General features: G+C 41.8%; 1 protein-coding gene across 2 annotated transcripts; it reads right to left on the reverse strand.

Annotated features, from left to right (window-relative positions):
- Positions 1–5,169: 5,169 nt before the first annotated feature.
- LOC137872312 (single-minded homolog 1-like) lies at positions 5,170–15,818 on the reverse strand. Of its 2 annotated transcripts, XM_068710508.1 has the most exons (13): positions 15,662–15,818; positions 14,908–14,938; positions 14,491–14,776; positions 12,839–12,921; positions 12,633–12,722; positions 12,387–12,495; positions 11,926–12,011; positions 11,400–11,599; positions 11,066–11,172; positions 10,742–10,889; positions 8,042–8,198; positions 7,537–7,924; positions 5,170–7,082 (listed from the first exon to the last, which is right to left on the reverse strand). In XM_068710508.1, exons 3-13 carry the CDS (start codon positions 14,663–14,665, stop codon positions 6,340–6,342), a joined length of 2,286 nt encoding a protein of 761 aa, XP_068566609.1. In that variant the 5' UTR covers positions 14,666–14,776; positions 14,908–14,938; positions 15,662–15,818; the 3' UTR covers positions 5,170–6,339. The 2 variants fall into 2 exon arrangements, with proteins under 2 accessions (XP_068566609.1, XP_068566608.1); XM_068710507.1 differs by having other exon boundaries at positions 14,491–14,938.
- Between the last annotated feature and the right edge of the window lie 204 nt (positions 15,819–16,022).

Genomic DNA, 16,022 nt, shown 5'->3' on the forward strand with positions numbered 1-16,022 from the left:
ACATTTTACTGAACTTGGAAAAATGTGATAGCTTTGGGTTTCTGATCTAGCACTCTTGTCATTATTGTTTCAAACTACATGGGAAACCAAAACTAAAGCGGTTGTCAAGAGGCATTTTAGTAAAAGACTAAGTGCAGCAGATTCACATCAAATTACAATTAAATACACCGAACAGTAATCAATCGATGATGACACTATTATGGATGTTTCCCTTTAACGACACAAGGACTGACATACTGAAAAAAAATATGATAATTGGGATTATTGGTGTTACACAGAGATAATTAACACCAGTTTACAGTAACTTGTATTTATGTATTTGATCATTTCTCAATGCTTTGCTTAAAATCCATCTGGTGTTCAGCTCTTTGTGACGACTGTGTAATGTGACTATCAAGGACTATATAGTGGTACAGTGTCAGCACGACCCCTCCTGCTGCTCTGCTCCACCACCGCCACCACCGCTGCTGCTGCTGCTGCTGCTGCTGCTGCTGCTGCAGGGGAATCTCCTCATTGGCATGCAGGCGGTGACTTGGAGCTGTGGAGCACCGGCACCCTCTCTCCAGGGACTCGCTCCTCGTTCTTTCCTTTCTCCTTCTTTCTCCTTGCCTTTCTCCTGCACTCTCCCTCTTGCCCCCCCCCCCTCACGCAGCTGTCACAATATCTGCTCGGTACGAGTGCTAGAGGGATCGTAGGAGTAGAAGAGCCCCGGCTGATACGCCACTTTAGAAGCAGAAGATTTCAAAACAGTACGTCTGAAAGGCCTCTTGTGAGAGGTGTTGAATCAATCTTAAGATTTGTGAACGATTTGTAGCGGGCATATAGTACGGTTGTCAATGCACGGGGGGATTATTCTTGAAACTCTACAGGAAATAATTTAATAAAGATATATTTCCAGTGGATGACATATTTCCCTCATGCAATTGTTTAAAAACAATAACAAATTGTGTGGAATGCAAAATGACAGTATCACAATTAATTCTGATCTGATCCTGGCAGATTGCTTCGATGTTTACAGTGAGATGGACTGAGATGCAAACAAACAAACACAACTCATTGGCATGAGCTGTAGAGCATTTTGCAGAGATGTTGAAACAAACAATGGCAGACGAGAGAGAGAGAGAGAGAGAGAGAGAGAGAGAGAGAGAGAGAGGGGGGGGGGGAACATGGATCCTGTGTGGCTCTGTGGATTTGGCAGGAGTGAAAGCAGTGAGAAGAGCGCTGATACCAGCCAGACTCAAGCTGTGGGCAAATCAAGCGTGAAATCAGGAACAAAGGGATTCACAGGATTGGAGGGCATTAGATTCACACTGTCTGAGCCTTGGTGGTGGTGGTGTGTGTGTGTGTGTGTGTGTGTGTGTGTGTGTGACGGGGGGCTCAGGATATTGTACTTGTAGTCTTTTTTAATTGCCTTATTGCTCAGGGATTAGTGAGTTTTAAATTAAGGTGGGTTTGTTACGGTTTTGTGAAAATCATCAATCTTTTGGTATAATTTTTGATCTAAAAAAAAACAAAAAATCATATTGAAGGAGATAACATCCAATCACAATTACGACAATTCTAGCTTTAAGTTTGTGGGATTTACTCTATGGCCAAAGGGTTTTTTTTTTTTTTTTGTGGACATCATGAGAACCCTGAATACTACAGATTCTTCTGATCCAATCTTTTATTAAAGTCATCATACATAACCGACGGGTGACCTAAAAAACACTAGTGTAAGAAACAACCATCATAGTAAACATGTGAACTTACTTCTTCAAAAAACATGGATGTCATTACACAATGACACTAATGAAAATGATGATGGAATGATAACATGAGGGTTAGAATGAAGAACCATCCTCTTCAGTAGAAAGGTGGACTGTCAGCCACCAGTTGTTTTGTTATTTGTGTCAGAAGTATACAGTAATTAAAATATCAAACCTGGTAACTTTATACTAAATTGGGGATTTCACACGATTAATTAATAAGATAACAGACATTTTATGAATTGTCTGAAATGCTTAAAGTAATGAAATGCAGTTTGACTGTGAGATTAAAATCTCTGACATTGTATACAACTTGAAATAGTGTTTGCATGTATAATGTTTACATGTCTTTTATCCTTTCATTTCAAACTTTTGTTCATTAAAACTTTATTCTAAAAGAAAGTCATGAAATACCAAGAGTAACCCGTCTGTAATTAGCAGCATATTTCCAAAGCAGCGCTCCTTACTCAGGTGCTGTGACACAAAGAGAAACCTTATTTCCTCTCCGCTTTGCAGAACGACCTCAGTCTCCCGGCTCAGCCAATCAGATCGACCGGATGACCTCAATATCCTGGTCCACCCGATCAGAACATCTAAATGTGTTATGGTGCAACAAGGTCTGCCATAGAGGTGTCACTAAGCGCCCCGGTTGAATGATTTTCCCAGGTCCGGTGCTGTCTTGCCCTTGGTCGACTCGTTTGCAGGTGACTCACCGGCAGAAGTGAACGATTTTATTGCTGCTGGGGAAATGTTTTGATTACCCGGTGGGATGTTTGCATGGCCTCACACTGTGCAACTGTTTTTTGTTTTTTTTTGAGGCAGGACATATAGAAACTGCAATTTTCCAAAGCTGAAAATAAAAATTATAAGACTCTCTATGACTCTCAGAGAGACCGTAAATAACGCACAAAAGGAAAACATGTTGAAACATTTTCATCTGCGACGGTCCGACGCTGCTTCATAAGGATGACTCTTCACTAAGCGCTGGGTTGAATTATGGAGGCACTGGTGGGGGAACACTTTAATTGATGTATGAATATACAATTGTTCCTCAACGTTGGCCCTGAAATCACTCAAGTAGACATTCGCGGGCTATTCTGAGCCTCGCCACCTGCACGGCCGTATTCTGTGGTTGTCTGTTAGGTTAGGATCTATTTCTCCTTCGCTGCAGTTGTGAAACCCTGGGATCTCACTCCTGCTGCTCCATAGTTCACTTCCACATGGAGCCAATGGCACAGCCAGCGTCTTTATCTCCTCTAACTGCAAATGCCTTGTGGTGTAAACAAAGCTGATTCAAGCATGTTTTTTTTGTATTTGCAGTAGCATGGTGTAGCTAAATTAACTTCAAATGCTTTCATTTTGTAGCGCTGCGGTTCATTATGAGGGATTCCTGGGAATAAGAAAATAATTAACATAACACATCTGTTCTTGCTATGACATCTTAACATACCTTTTTTTTTATTGCTGATTTATTTGATTCTAGTCCCAACATCTGCTATTCTCCAGCAACTTCTGAATTACTCCAAACAATTGAAAGATAGCTTGATTGTAGTTTAAGTGAGGTCTCTCTCTCTCTCTCTGCATCGTTTTTACTATTTGGCAGTGATGGATAGTAACTCAAGTACAGTACTTAGATACAATTTTGAAATACTTCTACTTGAACATTTCTATTGTCTGATACTTCTACCTCTACTTTCATTTCAGAGGGAAGTGTTGTATTTATATAGTCATATTTCTACTCCACTATATTTGTCTGACAGCTATTGTTTACTGCGACATTCTTCACAACCGGGCAAAACAGATGATATTCCAATTCATGGCTAAACTGATCTGTGTAACATTTGTGAATTATTCATTCATCGTTGATAAAACCATCAATTACAAAGTCTAAGGGCGCCTTAATAGAGAGTGGTGGAGTGCTGATTTGGCTTACAAAACGTGATATCACTTCTAAAATAAGGTAATTTATTATAGATTAAATAACTATGCAATAGTATAATGCATGTAATACATGTAATATAAGTTTATCCAACTAACATTGATAGTACTTGCATACTTTTGCTTAGGTAAGATTTCCAGTGCAGGGGTTTGACTGTAATGTAGTATTTGTATATTGTGGTAGTGCTTCTTCAACCTCTCCTATTCTTTACTGTCGTTTTTTTTTTTCTTTTCTCAAAATCGGTGAGAAAACTGTTCATTTTCCTCTCTGGCGCTTTATAATTGCCTGTTTCTCTCTATAAGACTGAGGTAGAGAGGACTTTGGGTGGAGGGGTGTATCCAAGTGTACATAGTCTGGGCAAAAGGCCCAGTGTTTGGACACATTTGTAGCTGACTCTACATGTGAAAGCCTTCAGGGCACATCGGGCAAAAGCCCCAGTGTTTAGAAGGGGAAAAACTCCCTTGCTATTGAAGTATCTCAGCAAGAAACACACACACACACACACACACACACACACACACACACACACACACACACACACACACACACACACACACACACACACACACTTCCTTCCAAAGGGTGCAGTAGTTCTACCTCCTGGAATGACAGCAGCAGTAATATCTGGCAGACCATCACATGGTCATGTCAGCGGTGACTGATGGGAGCTCTGCATCCAGGCCCAGACTGTGTCCAGGTCCCTCACAGCTTAGGCAGCGAGGCAGGCCAGCTCTCCAGCTACATGTGAATAACTTACATATATTAAAATACATGGCAGAGAAATTGCCTCTGAGCAGAGGTCAGAGCGGCTAAACGTGCAAGTTCAACTGCCTCGAACAGCAGGAACGTGCCGCTGCAAGTCCATTTAAAATGTGACAGCCCGGTGGTCACACCAGCGGTTTGCTGTTGTAATTACTTGAACGAGGGGTTTGGACGAGGTGTTTGTAATAATGCCCTCCTTTAATTGTTGTCGTCGGGTACATCTAAGAAACTCAAAGAATGAGGTTTTGGATTTTCTATACTTTTAAATAGTGTCAACAAATCCCATGGAAAGACCAAAACCAACAAATACAATTGTAGTTTTATCAATATCTATATATCTTGTTATGTTATTTGATAAATCGCTAAATGTTTTGGGATGGGCCAAATGTTTGTCTTTAAATGGAAATAAAAACTTAGTATCGTATCGTCTATGTAAATCTACAATTATACCTATGTCTATACATCTTGAAATGCATAGAATAAAGCTGTCGTGATTGTTCACGTTGGATGAACAACAGCAACATATTTCTACAACACGTCTACAATTATGGAGTTCTTCTGAGGCAGCAGCATTTTGTGCGTCTGTTCATTCGAGGAACCTTTGACATGTAACTGTCGTGCGACAAAAATCAAAAGAGACAAAAAGTTATTTGTTTGCAACTGTATTCAGATTTAAGACTTTTTAAAACCAATTAATAAATAATCTTGTCACTTCTTGTTCAAAAGTTCATTGTAAGATATTTACATCATAAATTAAATAAGAAACTAAAAGACATTCAACACATTTCTATAATTATTTTAACCCTTTAAGCTGTCGTGACAAAAAAACAAAAACAGATGGTTTTCTTTGAGAACAATCGCATGTAGAGTAGGATTTAAGGATTTTAAAGCATACTCTACATATGCTAACAATTTGGCAGTTAAGTGAGGTAAAAACAGGAAAAATTATACTCTGATATGTAAACAATATTGTTTCACCACCAACTGTAAGTCGATACATACAATGCCTGTATTTAGAGGGCATGGGGAGATTACAAATGTCTTTTTGTGTTTTACACTCTCTTTGCCCTCTAAGCCAGGGCATTTCACATGTACATTAAGACAGTTGTTGACCTGCATATGTTACACTTTTACATATCAGAAGCGTGTTTTTCTTTCTGTTTTTTTCACTTCAAATTTTTTTTTATCTTATATTGGGTGTAATCCAAACACCAGAGCAAATTGTATGCGACCAATAACAATTCTACTTAAACAGAAAGAAAAAAAAATGACACATACAGAAAACAGCCCACTGACAAATAAATACCAGGAAACATTGACATCTTACAATAGTGAACCTCTCGCCTCTCCTGTGTTGCACTTCTAGGGTCAAACATTGTGCTCTGACCAATTGAGTTTTCAGGCAAAGGGGTAGTGGAACAACACGTTTTCTGACTGCCTTTGGAAATAATGTCCAAGACAGATTAACTTGCATGACCAATGGTGCATGAGGCGTTTGAAACAGAAACTGGCTTGATGTTTAACTAGACTCAAAACTTAGGTCTCCTCTGGAGGGAGGGGAATTCAGTTCACCATTAAAATAACACTATATTCCTATGTAATGGAGCAAACCTCCGTCATTTGAAGTGGCGTACCAAACTTCGGTTCTTGAACACTAGCTATATCATCCTCTGATGATAGAGAAAAGAGAATGATATGATACAAAGGCAGACAAAGTTGTGCTGAATCAGCCACCAAGGGCGCATCAACCCAGTACCTTTTAATTCTTTTCTTTTTTTTTAATTGTCCAGCCGTTTGTATCAAGCGCCTGATCAGTGTTTGCATGTGCATAAAGCACCACCACTGTAACATCCTCATCTAGAGAACAGGACCTATCTACACCAGATATCGTCAGCTCCCGTTGGTTATGATAACTGAGGTGGCCTTGTGTCCCTGCATCTGTTCGGCCTGCATCCTCACATGGGACGCCACATCATACTGGACTCCCCCACAGGCCATGCCCGAGTAACTCCGCAGGTTCTCCGGGTCGTACAGGTGCTCCAGGGAGTATCCGCTCAAAGCATAGGCGGCTTGCCTGTCCAGTGGCTGCCTCTCCTGGGCTGGATAGAGCAGCGGGCTCCCCTGCGGCTGTGGAGGATGGGGGGACAGATCCGTCTGCATGTAGTCTTTGGTGAGGGACAGGGCCGCCCTGGGGATCCCATCAGAGCTGGGGCTGCTGAGACGAGACAGAGACGCCGGACTGGTCGTGTTTTCGTCATTGTCGTGCGGACCGAGCAATTTGACGCTGTCCTGGTGATGGAGGCGCTCAGAGGTGAGGTCGATGCTGGGAGCTCCCGGGCCGCGGCACACCACGCTGGTCATAGTGAGCTGGGAGTGGTGCGGTAGTGAGGAGGTGAAGCACGGGCTGTGAGCTTTGGCGAGACCTGAGACGTCCAGAGGCGCCTTGTGTTGCTGCAGACGGCTCTCTTCCTCTTTGATCATCTGCTGCGTGGCTCGGATCAGCGTCTCCATCTTGCTGGGCTCTCGAGGGGTTGCCCGGAAGTGGTCACCATGGTAACGCTCACCAGAATCGCTGGTGGACCCGCCTCCATCAGGTGAACTCACTACACTGTCTTCATCCCAGTGGCCCCGTTCTGTAAGGAGAGTTCAATGGCCACATTTCAAATCAGTGCAATTAATGAATTACATTGTGTAAATAAGTCGTTTGATTCTGAATTTACAAAGTGTGTGAAAACTACTTACAACATGATCTGCATGTTATACTTCTTTTCATAAGTGCCGATTGTTAAAACCACAGGTTGCCTGTGTGATGCATACGTTTTGCTTTAAACGGGTATGAAACCATGGTATGTTAGACTGAATGTCTTGGGGGGTTGTTTCCCTGTTTGAGGATGTGAAATGTGAAACAACTTGGCTTTCAATTGCAGGCAATTTTTGAACAGATGGTAGCAATCGGCACACTGGCAAGAGACGGCGTAAACAACTTAGCATGTCCCATAATAACATTTGGAAAACAGCTACCACAAGAAGTTAGGCCAGTGCTATTTTCAGAGACAGATGGTTCTGGTCTCAACCCTAACATCTCACCGTGGATGGCTCCATGGTAGGATGTGATTTCGTAGCCCTCGCTGCTCTCCACGGACGATTTTGGCAGCGAGAGTACAGAGCGCGTGGCGTCCCACCACACCTCTCTTCCCGACTGGGGGGTTCCAAGGAAGTAGCGACCGCTCTGGCAACGCACTCGGTCACAGGTGGTGGTGTGAGGATGTGTTTGGGCATGGGCGAGATCGTCTTCTGATAGACCCAGGCTGTAACACAGGGAGCCTGAGTCCGGATACAGTCTGTAGGCACAAGATGCCTCCGCAGCCTCACCGGGATCCAGCAGCTGAGGAGATGCAGAGTCTGTCAGCGGGCTCCCTCCCCACTGGCTGTCTTGGTCTGACTCTGAACGCTCTGGATTGAAAGCTGAAAATTGCTGACAGAAACAAGAAAATCCAGTTTTGGAGAGTTTGTGAACTTCTTCCTATCAATTTCGCCTGAAACGAGTCTCCTTTCTGGATTTAGCTGCATGAAACAGGCTGTTTTTTTTTACCTGTGGGTAGGGTGACACTCTGACTTTGGCCTTCGTCTGGGTCAGACGTGACTTGGTGCTTTTCCTGTCTTCACCATGACTGTCAGCGTAGGGGAATGCTGGCTTGGTGGGGCTCATTTGGTCCAAAGACAGCTGCATTCCCTTATACTCAGTTTCCCTTTTGACACAAACAAAATATATGTTAGGGATAAAACTCAAACTTTGAACCCATATTTATCCAGGTTGTGACTCGTTAGCCATGCTAGCGGCTCTAGGAATGGCAATGTCGGTCAGTCCACCACTTTGGTCAAGACTGGAATATCTCAACGACTATTGGATTGCCATGACATTTGGTACAAACAAATTCATGTGCTTTGGTGATAGCCTGACTTTTCATTTAGCGCCTCTAGCAGCTCAAAAGTTGAATTTGTCCAAAACTTTGATTTGTGATATCCTGCACAACTGATGACAATCCGTTCAGCCAAAACTGTACTTGTGTTTAGTGCTGATTACAAAGCATGCTAACTCCCTAAGCTAAGATTGTGACACTAAAAATGACACCATCAGTATGTTAGCATTGTCAGCACTAAGTGCAATTCCACATAGCATGCTAGCTGTGGATGGTCCGTCTCAGTGTTGACGGTTGAGTGCCTTGCTCAAAGACATTTTGAATGTTGGCGATGGAGGGCGTAGTGTTACTCGTTCACCTTTCCCTCCAGGTTTTCCTAATCAATTCCGAGCTTCTCAAACCTTTAGACTAACATTTTACACAAAGACTCCGTGCACCTTCTTTCTTCCTTCTACAGTTTTGTGACATAATCAGTAATTAGTCTGCAGCAGACGTCATGGTCAATATTGAACATAGATAACTTCACTGTACAGACTTATTTTTACAAAACATACCACGAGTGATGTGACGACTATGAGGGGTGAAAACATTTCAGATACATTCAAGAGAAGGTCCTCCCACTTCTGAGATAAATAGCAGACACCACGAAGAAAGTTAATCATTCTTTTCTGCCGTGCAACCATTGCCAGAACCCAGCTAGAAAACAACGCGAGTGCGTGAGCACACACAGACACATGCATGCGGACGTTACGGTATCTCTGCACTTGACCTCTTTTGCGAGCATCTTATCAGTAAAAAAAAACATTTGTGCAATGCAGGTGGCTTTTTTTTTTTTTACTTGTATATGTGCATGCACCTTGTGCACCATCTTTGACATTTCAACCCACTGTCCTGTGGCTGAACTCAAGTGTTGCTGTCGAGGGAGTGAAAAGACTCCTGTGTCAAGTGTTCGGCAAACATGAGCCCATTCTTAACTTATCACATCAACAGTATGTAATAGCAGCTGCCTGGCATTTTAAACCCTGTGGCCCATCCCTGACCCTGCACAGCCAGCCTCTTTAATATGACTCCAAATATGACCCATTCTTTATGTACAGCACCTTGGGGGAAAGGCTGTGTTTGGATAGCCAGTACACAGTGTGAGTGCTATTTGCTCTTGCAGGTATAGTTGCGGTGGCTGGTTCTGCATCCTATCTGTGCCCTGGATGACTTATGTCTGAGCCAATAATGTTGGGCCTTTGTGCAAACTCAGCTGTGTTAGCCGAATTCCACCTCAGGGTCAATGTCAGAACACCTCGTGTCTGAAATACGCCACCAGCCAACCTCCAAACATGATTTATTAATGGATTCTTGTTGGGGTAAAATGCTGTCAGGGCAAGGTGATTGAATTGCTGTTTGTTTTTAAATGTAGGTGTTTTTTTGTTTTTTTTGTGCTCCTGCTGCACGTCAGCTTTTGGATACTTCTGTCTTAGAGCTAATTATGCGATTGGAAATTCACTGCCATTTTAATGCAGTTACTTTGTTTTCTCCTCGCTGCATTGCATTGGAAAAAAATCAATGGGGACACTGCAGCTATATGCATGCACGCACATACAGAGACACACACACACACACACACCTTGTTATATACACACACACACACACAACGACACAAACACACACGCATGCCCCCCCCCACCCACACACACACACACACACACAGAGAAAAGCACATGTGGATCAACCAAACTTAACGAGGAAAATCCAACAAGCGCTACAGCTATGAGATAGCTATTGATTCCTGGTTCACCGTTGGATCGATTTTGCTCTCCTTCGACTGCCGATCGATGGTGACAGTAGAGGTTTTTTGATGGGGTTGAACCCTGATGTTTGTCTTGCTGTCTCAAAGGGCCTTAGTGTGCTTTGTGCTCTCATAACAACTGCCTGAGCCCTGCAGACACACTATTCGGTGGATTTTTACAGAGAGGCTACAGATGGGTAAAGAGAAGGATTTCTCGAAGAGACACAGCACAAGCTAGAAGCATGGATCATAAGAGTGCATGATATGGTTTTACTTAATCTGGTTAAATAATCAATGCTCCTCCCTCTGTAAACACCATTCAAAATGCAGCATAGCCCTTTATACCTTGTGTTACGTTAACGTAGCTGTGATTTAAGAGATTTCGGTTCAAAATGCGATAAATTCAACAACAATAATATCTGAAATGCTTGATTCACACTCACAAATGAAAGAGTCCAACCAATTGATATGCATGAATGGTACCTTTTTTCTTTTTTTTTTTCAAGTATTATTATTATGAATATATTCTTAAATCAAGTTTTCTACTTCTTCCCTCTCTGATTTTTAGAAGGGAATATTAAGTGAGACTTACGTGAGTACATAGTTGACGCTGACTATACAGTGAGGTCTTGAGGACCGGCTGTTGTGGACGATTGTGGCGTAACTCTGGACCCAGACCCAGCCACCGTGCTTGGCCAGGAAACGATAATACTTAGTGGTGACTTGTCCTTTTACCAGCACTGAAGGAGATGAAAGAATCAGACAGAAGACGTGATTAACGTATTTAAGAGTGTGTGATTTCCTGCTTGTGGCGGCTGCAGCAGGTTGTCTGGTTGTCTTTTTTATCACAGTACCGCGATAAAAGAAGGTCGGCCAGCCTGTTGTAAAAGAACGATAGTGCAGGTTTGAAACTCACAGAGGTGGTGTGCACAGCGGAGGTGGAAGATGTCGCAGCTGTGGACATGATGGTACAGGGTTTTCTCTATCAGGTCCTGGGGCTCGTAACCTGTCAGCTCTGCCACCCTGGAGAGAAATGAACCAGTTGTTTTCAGAATATGCAGAATTATCAGGGATACCTCAGTTTCTCTGTGTTGTTTATGTTTTACAGGCAACATTTCAAGTAGTTTCTTGGAGAACTAATTTAACCCTCCTAACAGCAAGCGCCACATGCTCAATATAGAACTTTGGATTAGAAAGAAAACACCTCAAGAGAAACAATTAATGTCATGGACAGCAAACTGGTTGCGTACCTGGAGTCCAGGAAGATGAGCTTCATGTCCAAACTGGCCCTGAACATGAACATGTTGCTGTGCAGTTTGATCTCAGTCACAGCGCTGGGCGGCAGGGAGTGACCCACAGCCACCAAACCCACGTTCTGGTAGCAGCTCTCAAACGGCGACATGTCCAAACTGTACTGACGGATCTTCAGGTAGCCACTGCAGTGGATCACCTGGTGGAAGATTACAGATGGAGATCAGGAAATCCTGAAATGTCCCTTTAAAAAGAAGTCTGGGTAGTATGGCATGATTCATAGATGCATAATGTACTGACCACAGATATAGAATTATTATAGAAATATAAAAGGATATTATAACGTCTGTGGTAAAAGTAAGGAAAATAGTATATGAAGAGCAAGGAAATAAATTTGAATATTGGTCTCCATTTTCTTTCAATTAAATTAATTAATGAATTATTCTACCGCAATTAAGAATGCTGCTAATTTCTAAATAGTAAATGAAATACCACAGGCCAGGGACAAAGCTTCACTTTCACTACCTTGTATCCACCACTGGTGAGGCCTGCGTTTCTTTTTGCCAGCACACATTTCATCCGCAAAAAGAAAGAGCGCTCCGCTTCATATTCTGAAGAAAGAAACACGGTTTCAACGAATTGATTATATAATACAAGTCAACTCGAAGACTCTCATAGGAGCTTTAAACGAAAAAGAAAAAACTGACGATAGGCTGTCGCTATGCGTCTGCGTATTTAAAAAAAAAAACACAAGTACATATTAATCACAATATAATGGCATTATTTATGTTACATAACAAATAAATACAATACTAAGTTGTTTTTTTTACTGTACCAAAGTGCATCCTGCAAGAATACCAAATTCCCATTTGCATATGTTATCCGTTGCATTTATACGCGTCATGCTCGTTCTAGTACGATGCATTTTAATTGCAAACAGACGACTTGATGTTTGGGAAACTGTAGGGGGGGGAAATGTATTTTACCTTGAACGAAATGTGAGTGATAGGGCTGATGTGGCGTCAGCACAGCTGTCATCTCGTCGTGGTCGGCAGGATGGACATATTCATAAATACTGTTCCCAGTCAACTCTACCTGTTGACAATAACTCATGTAATTAACAGGTAAAGACTGTGACGACTTCATTTCCAAAAAGCACTTTCAATTTGCTTTAGAGTGTATGAGATTAGCAGAAATGCAGTAAATAATGAAATGTGATCGTACAAACGGACCTGAGAGAGTCCTAAATGGACCGACGCTGTCTCGGAAATATACATTATTTTCCCATCTGGAGCCACAACAAAGATGAATCCGTCCAACGTCTGCAAATCAACGACAGTTACCTCTCAGCATTATTTCGCACGACCATATTCCTGTCTTCTGATAATAATAATAACAATAATTAACAACAGGTAATAATACATCATAAATAATATACCTGCAGCAAATGAGCTCCCAGCTCTCGTCCAATATTGTCCAAAGATCTTGTCCGACTTGCATGACCCCAAGCTTCGCCCAAACCTGTAGAGAGTGAAATAATGTTGTTTGGCTGCTGTGCGACATTATAAGGAAATGGAGAAGATGACGTGTTTTATATCACGAATGAAAAAAAGCATTACGATATTTTATTATTGTTATTATTATTATTGTTATTATTATTATTATTATTATTATTATAGGTATGCTTCTGAAAAAGGCCGGACACACACACACACACACACACACACACACACACACACACACACACACACACACACACACACACACACACACACACCCTCAAGCCAGAGGCATGCCTGTTAAAAAGGCCTGTTTAGCGTTAACGCGTTGACAGTGTCCAGTCTTGTCTGTCGCATGTTGTTCAGGCGGCTGACATGAACATCGATAATCTGTTGGTGTTTACAATGTGTCGCTTATATACAACTGCAATATAGACGTTCAATCTGGAGGGATGACATAAATGAAATATTTGGATGGCATTTTAATTCATCCTGATGCTCCAGGAAATATTATTGTATCATTAGTATTATTATAAATACGCAGAAGTGTAATGCCTCCCTATATTTAACCACAGATATGTCCATCTTTCAGATTGTTAGTCCAATAAATCCCTCAGTGTATAGGCCTATATTTCCAGCGTAAGTCGAACAAAGCAAATATAGCCAGTGCTGCTCATTGAAATTCATTCTGTTTCATGAGATATTCCGTGAGCTCGGGTATCATCAATAAATTAGGCGCTGCTGTAAATGGAAATGAAAATATGTGTTCGCTTTCGGACATGCAGTTTAATATCAATCCCACCAGATGAGAGGATGTAGAAAAAAGGACCTTCAACAAAAAAAAAGGTGTTTTTGGCAGATAGATACATAATATATATATATATATATAAAAAAAAAATACGACAGATGTTATTTTTTCCTATACTTATACACATATATGTTATGCTACGTGTAAAGACAGCAACACATACATATCTCTGTAATGGCAGCGCGTGCTCTTCTGATTAGATTTCATCATCATGTTTCTTATAGGCTCTGTAAGGTTGTTTGCGTCTCTGCAGCTTCGTACATGGCTGTAGGTCATTAGAAGCCGTGCTGGACCTTTTTTTTTTGGTTTTAATAATTGGTACGTCTCGTTCTCAGTCACGCCGTCAAAGAAGCCTGTAGAGGCCTGTATAAAAGATGGTGGCAGATCGTCTCCTTTAGGCACACTGAATTAAACTCGATCATGATCCATGTTGCCTGCAGATCAGTGAACACTGACTGCAATGTTCCTGTGATCCTTCTTTATGGCTTAAAGTGGTGAGCGCGGCTATATTAATAGTATCCGTTTGAATTTCATTTGATTTTATGTTTTTAATCTTCCATAACATCACTGCAGTAGTGTTGATATTTCTGACATTATTGCTAATTATAATATTTTATTTGCGGACTTAAACATATTTCTATTTTGGGACTACTAAATTAAAACGGAATATTATTTATTCTTGGAATATTGATTTGATATTACTATAGTATAATATAATATAACGTGATTTTATCCCTCGGAGACCCTTAACATTTTCTGTTTGTTAACTGTGGTTTCGCTCACCCTGAGGGAAAACAATTCTCATCTTCAGGTAACTTGTTGTGAGTCTTATTATGGAGGCTTTGTCCAGCTGAGAGGTGATGGCCGACGGTAAAGGCAACATTTTGGCCAGTTCGTAAAATTCACTGTTCTCCTTTTCCCGTCTAGTCCTTGCGGCCGTTTTGGATTTCTCCTTCATTTCGGCGCCTTTTCACTGTATCCTTCCTTGTAAGAGTCGGTGGTCATTCAAATCAGCAGATTCGCTGATTCCTCTCCGCTTTGACTCCTTCTCATTGCAGATTTGTATGAACTAAAAAAAAAAAAAAAAAAAAAAGCTGGAGTTTTAATGTAAACAGTCGAATCCCCCAAAGAAAAGCGAGAATATCCCTGTTAGATACTCCTGATGGCAGTCAGTGATACTTCAACTGGTTGTAGTCAAACCTCCACGGTACTGCGGTATCGCATCCATGACCTGCAAAACACAGAAAGAAAACGAAAAAAAAACATTATTATTGCACGTTGATCTGCAGAGGACCACGTTTAGACCGAGCTTGATGCCGCTGCGTCTTGTGCTATTTTGAATTAAGTCTCGTGCAGGCCTGCAGATCAGATGGAGCTGACCCTCAAAAAACAACACTAGTGATACATTTACAATCTTTTATCAAAACTAATGTCTAATTTAATTGATTGAAGAGGGTGTAACCTGGACGTGCTCGGCTTTTAACAGCAGCAAACGAAAAGCAGCAACAATATAAAAAAAAAAAACATAAATTCAATAATATATATTAAAAAACTGTACATTAAGAGACAACACAATCCCATGTGTACAATAGCGTAATTTAATTGCATGGAGAGATGTAAACAACGTTTGACTTGTATGAAACACGCTCACCCTGTTGGTGAGGGCACACTTCAAACATGACCATCTCGTGCCATTTTAGCCACCAAGCCAGCCTTTCATTTTGATCTTAAAACCCGTAAAACGTCTGTCAATGAGGTGAAATAAGTCTGCATTTGCTGTTGCTTCAGAATGACGAAACAACGCATCATACGGCGGATCACTGCAGTAGTGCAAAAAACAACAACAACAACAACAACAATTGTGACACAATCTCACCGCGCTACCCAGTTCCCCCCGTTTTAAGAAAACAACACGTTTTAACATAGTAGACATATATATTTGCAGTATTCCTACCCGCGCTGAGATACACTGTATTTTCCTACAGGTGAATCGATCCTGTGGCCTTGCAGGCAGCCAGCTGGGAATTTCACCTGTCCTGAACCGAGTTCACCAGTCGTCCCAGTTAAGTTTGGTCTCAGTTCCTCCTGGATTTCCACCTGGAAAGGCGAACGGGCCGTGCGCTGCATACACCTCTCCAAATTATAAGGACGCGCAACGAGTGGCATTCGTGCCCAACAAGCCTCCTCTCCTCAACTATCTCAATGTCCCTCTCCGGAGCTGCTTTGGACCCGCCCACCGTGCGCCGATCTCGGTTTGATTGGACGGAAGTGCTGAAAGTCATTTTGTGATTGGACTCTTGTCGTGGGCGTCAGCT

This window comes from Cebidichthys violaceus, unplaced genomic scaffold (genome assembly GCF_023349555.1).
Source record: "Cebidichthys violaceus isolate CVI_PGR_0920_01 unplaced genomic scaffold, fCebVio1.0.p SCAF_158, whole genome shotgun sequence".
Classification (NCBI taxonomy): Eukaryota; Metazoa; Chordata; class Actinopteri; order Perciformes; family Stichaeidae; genus Cebidichthys; species Cebidichthys violaceus.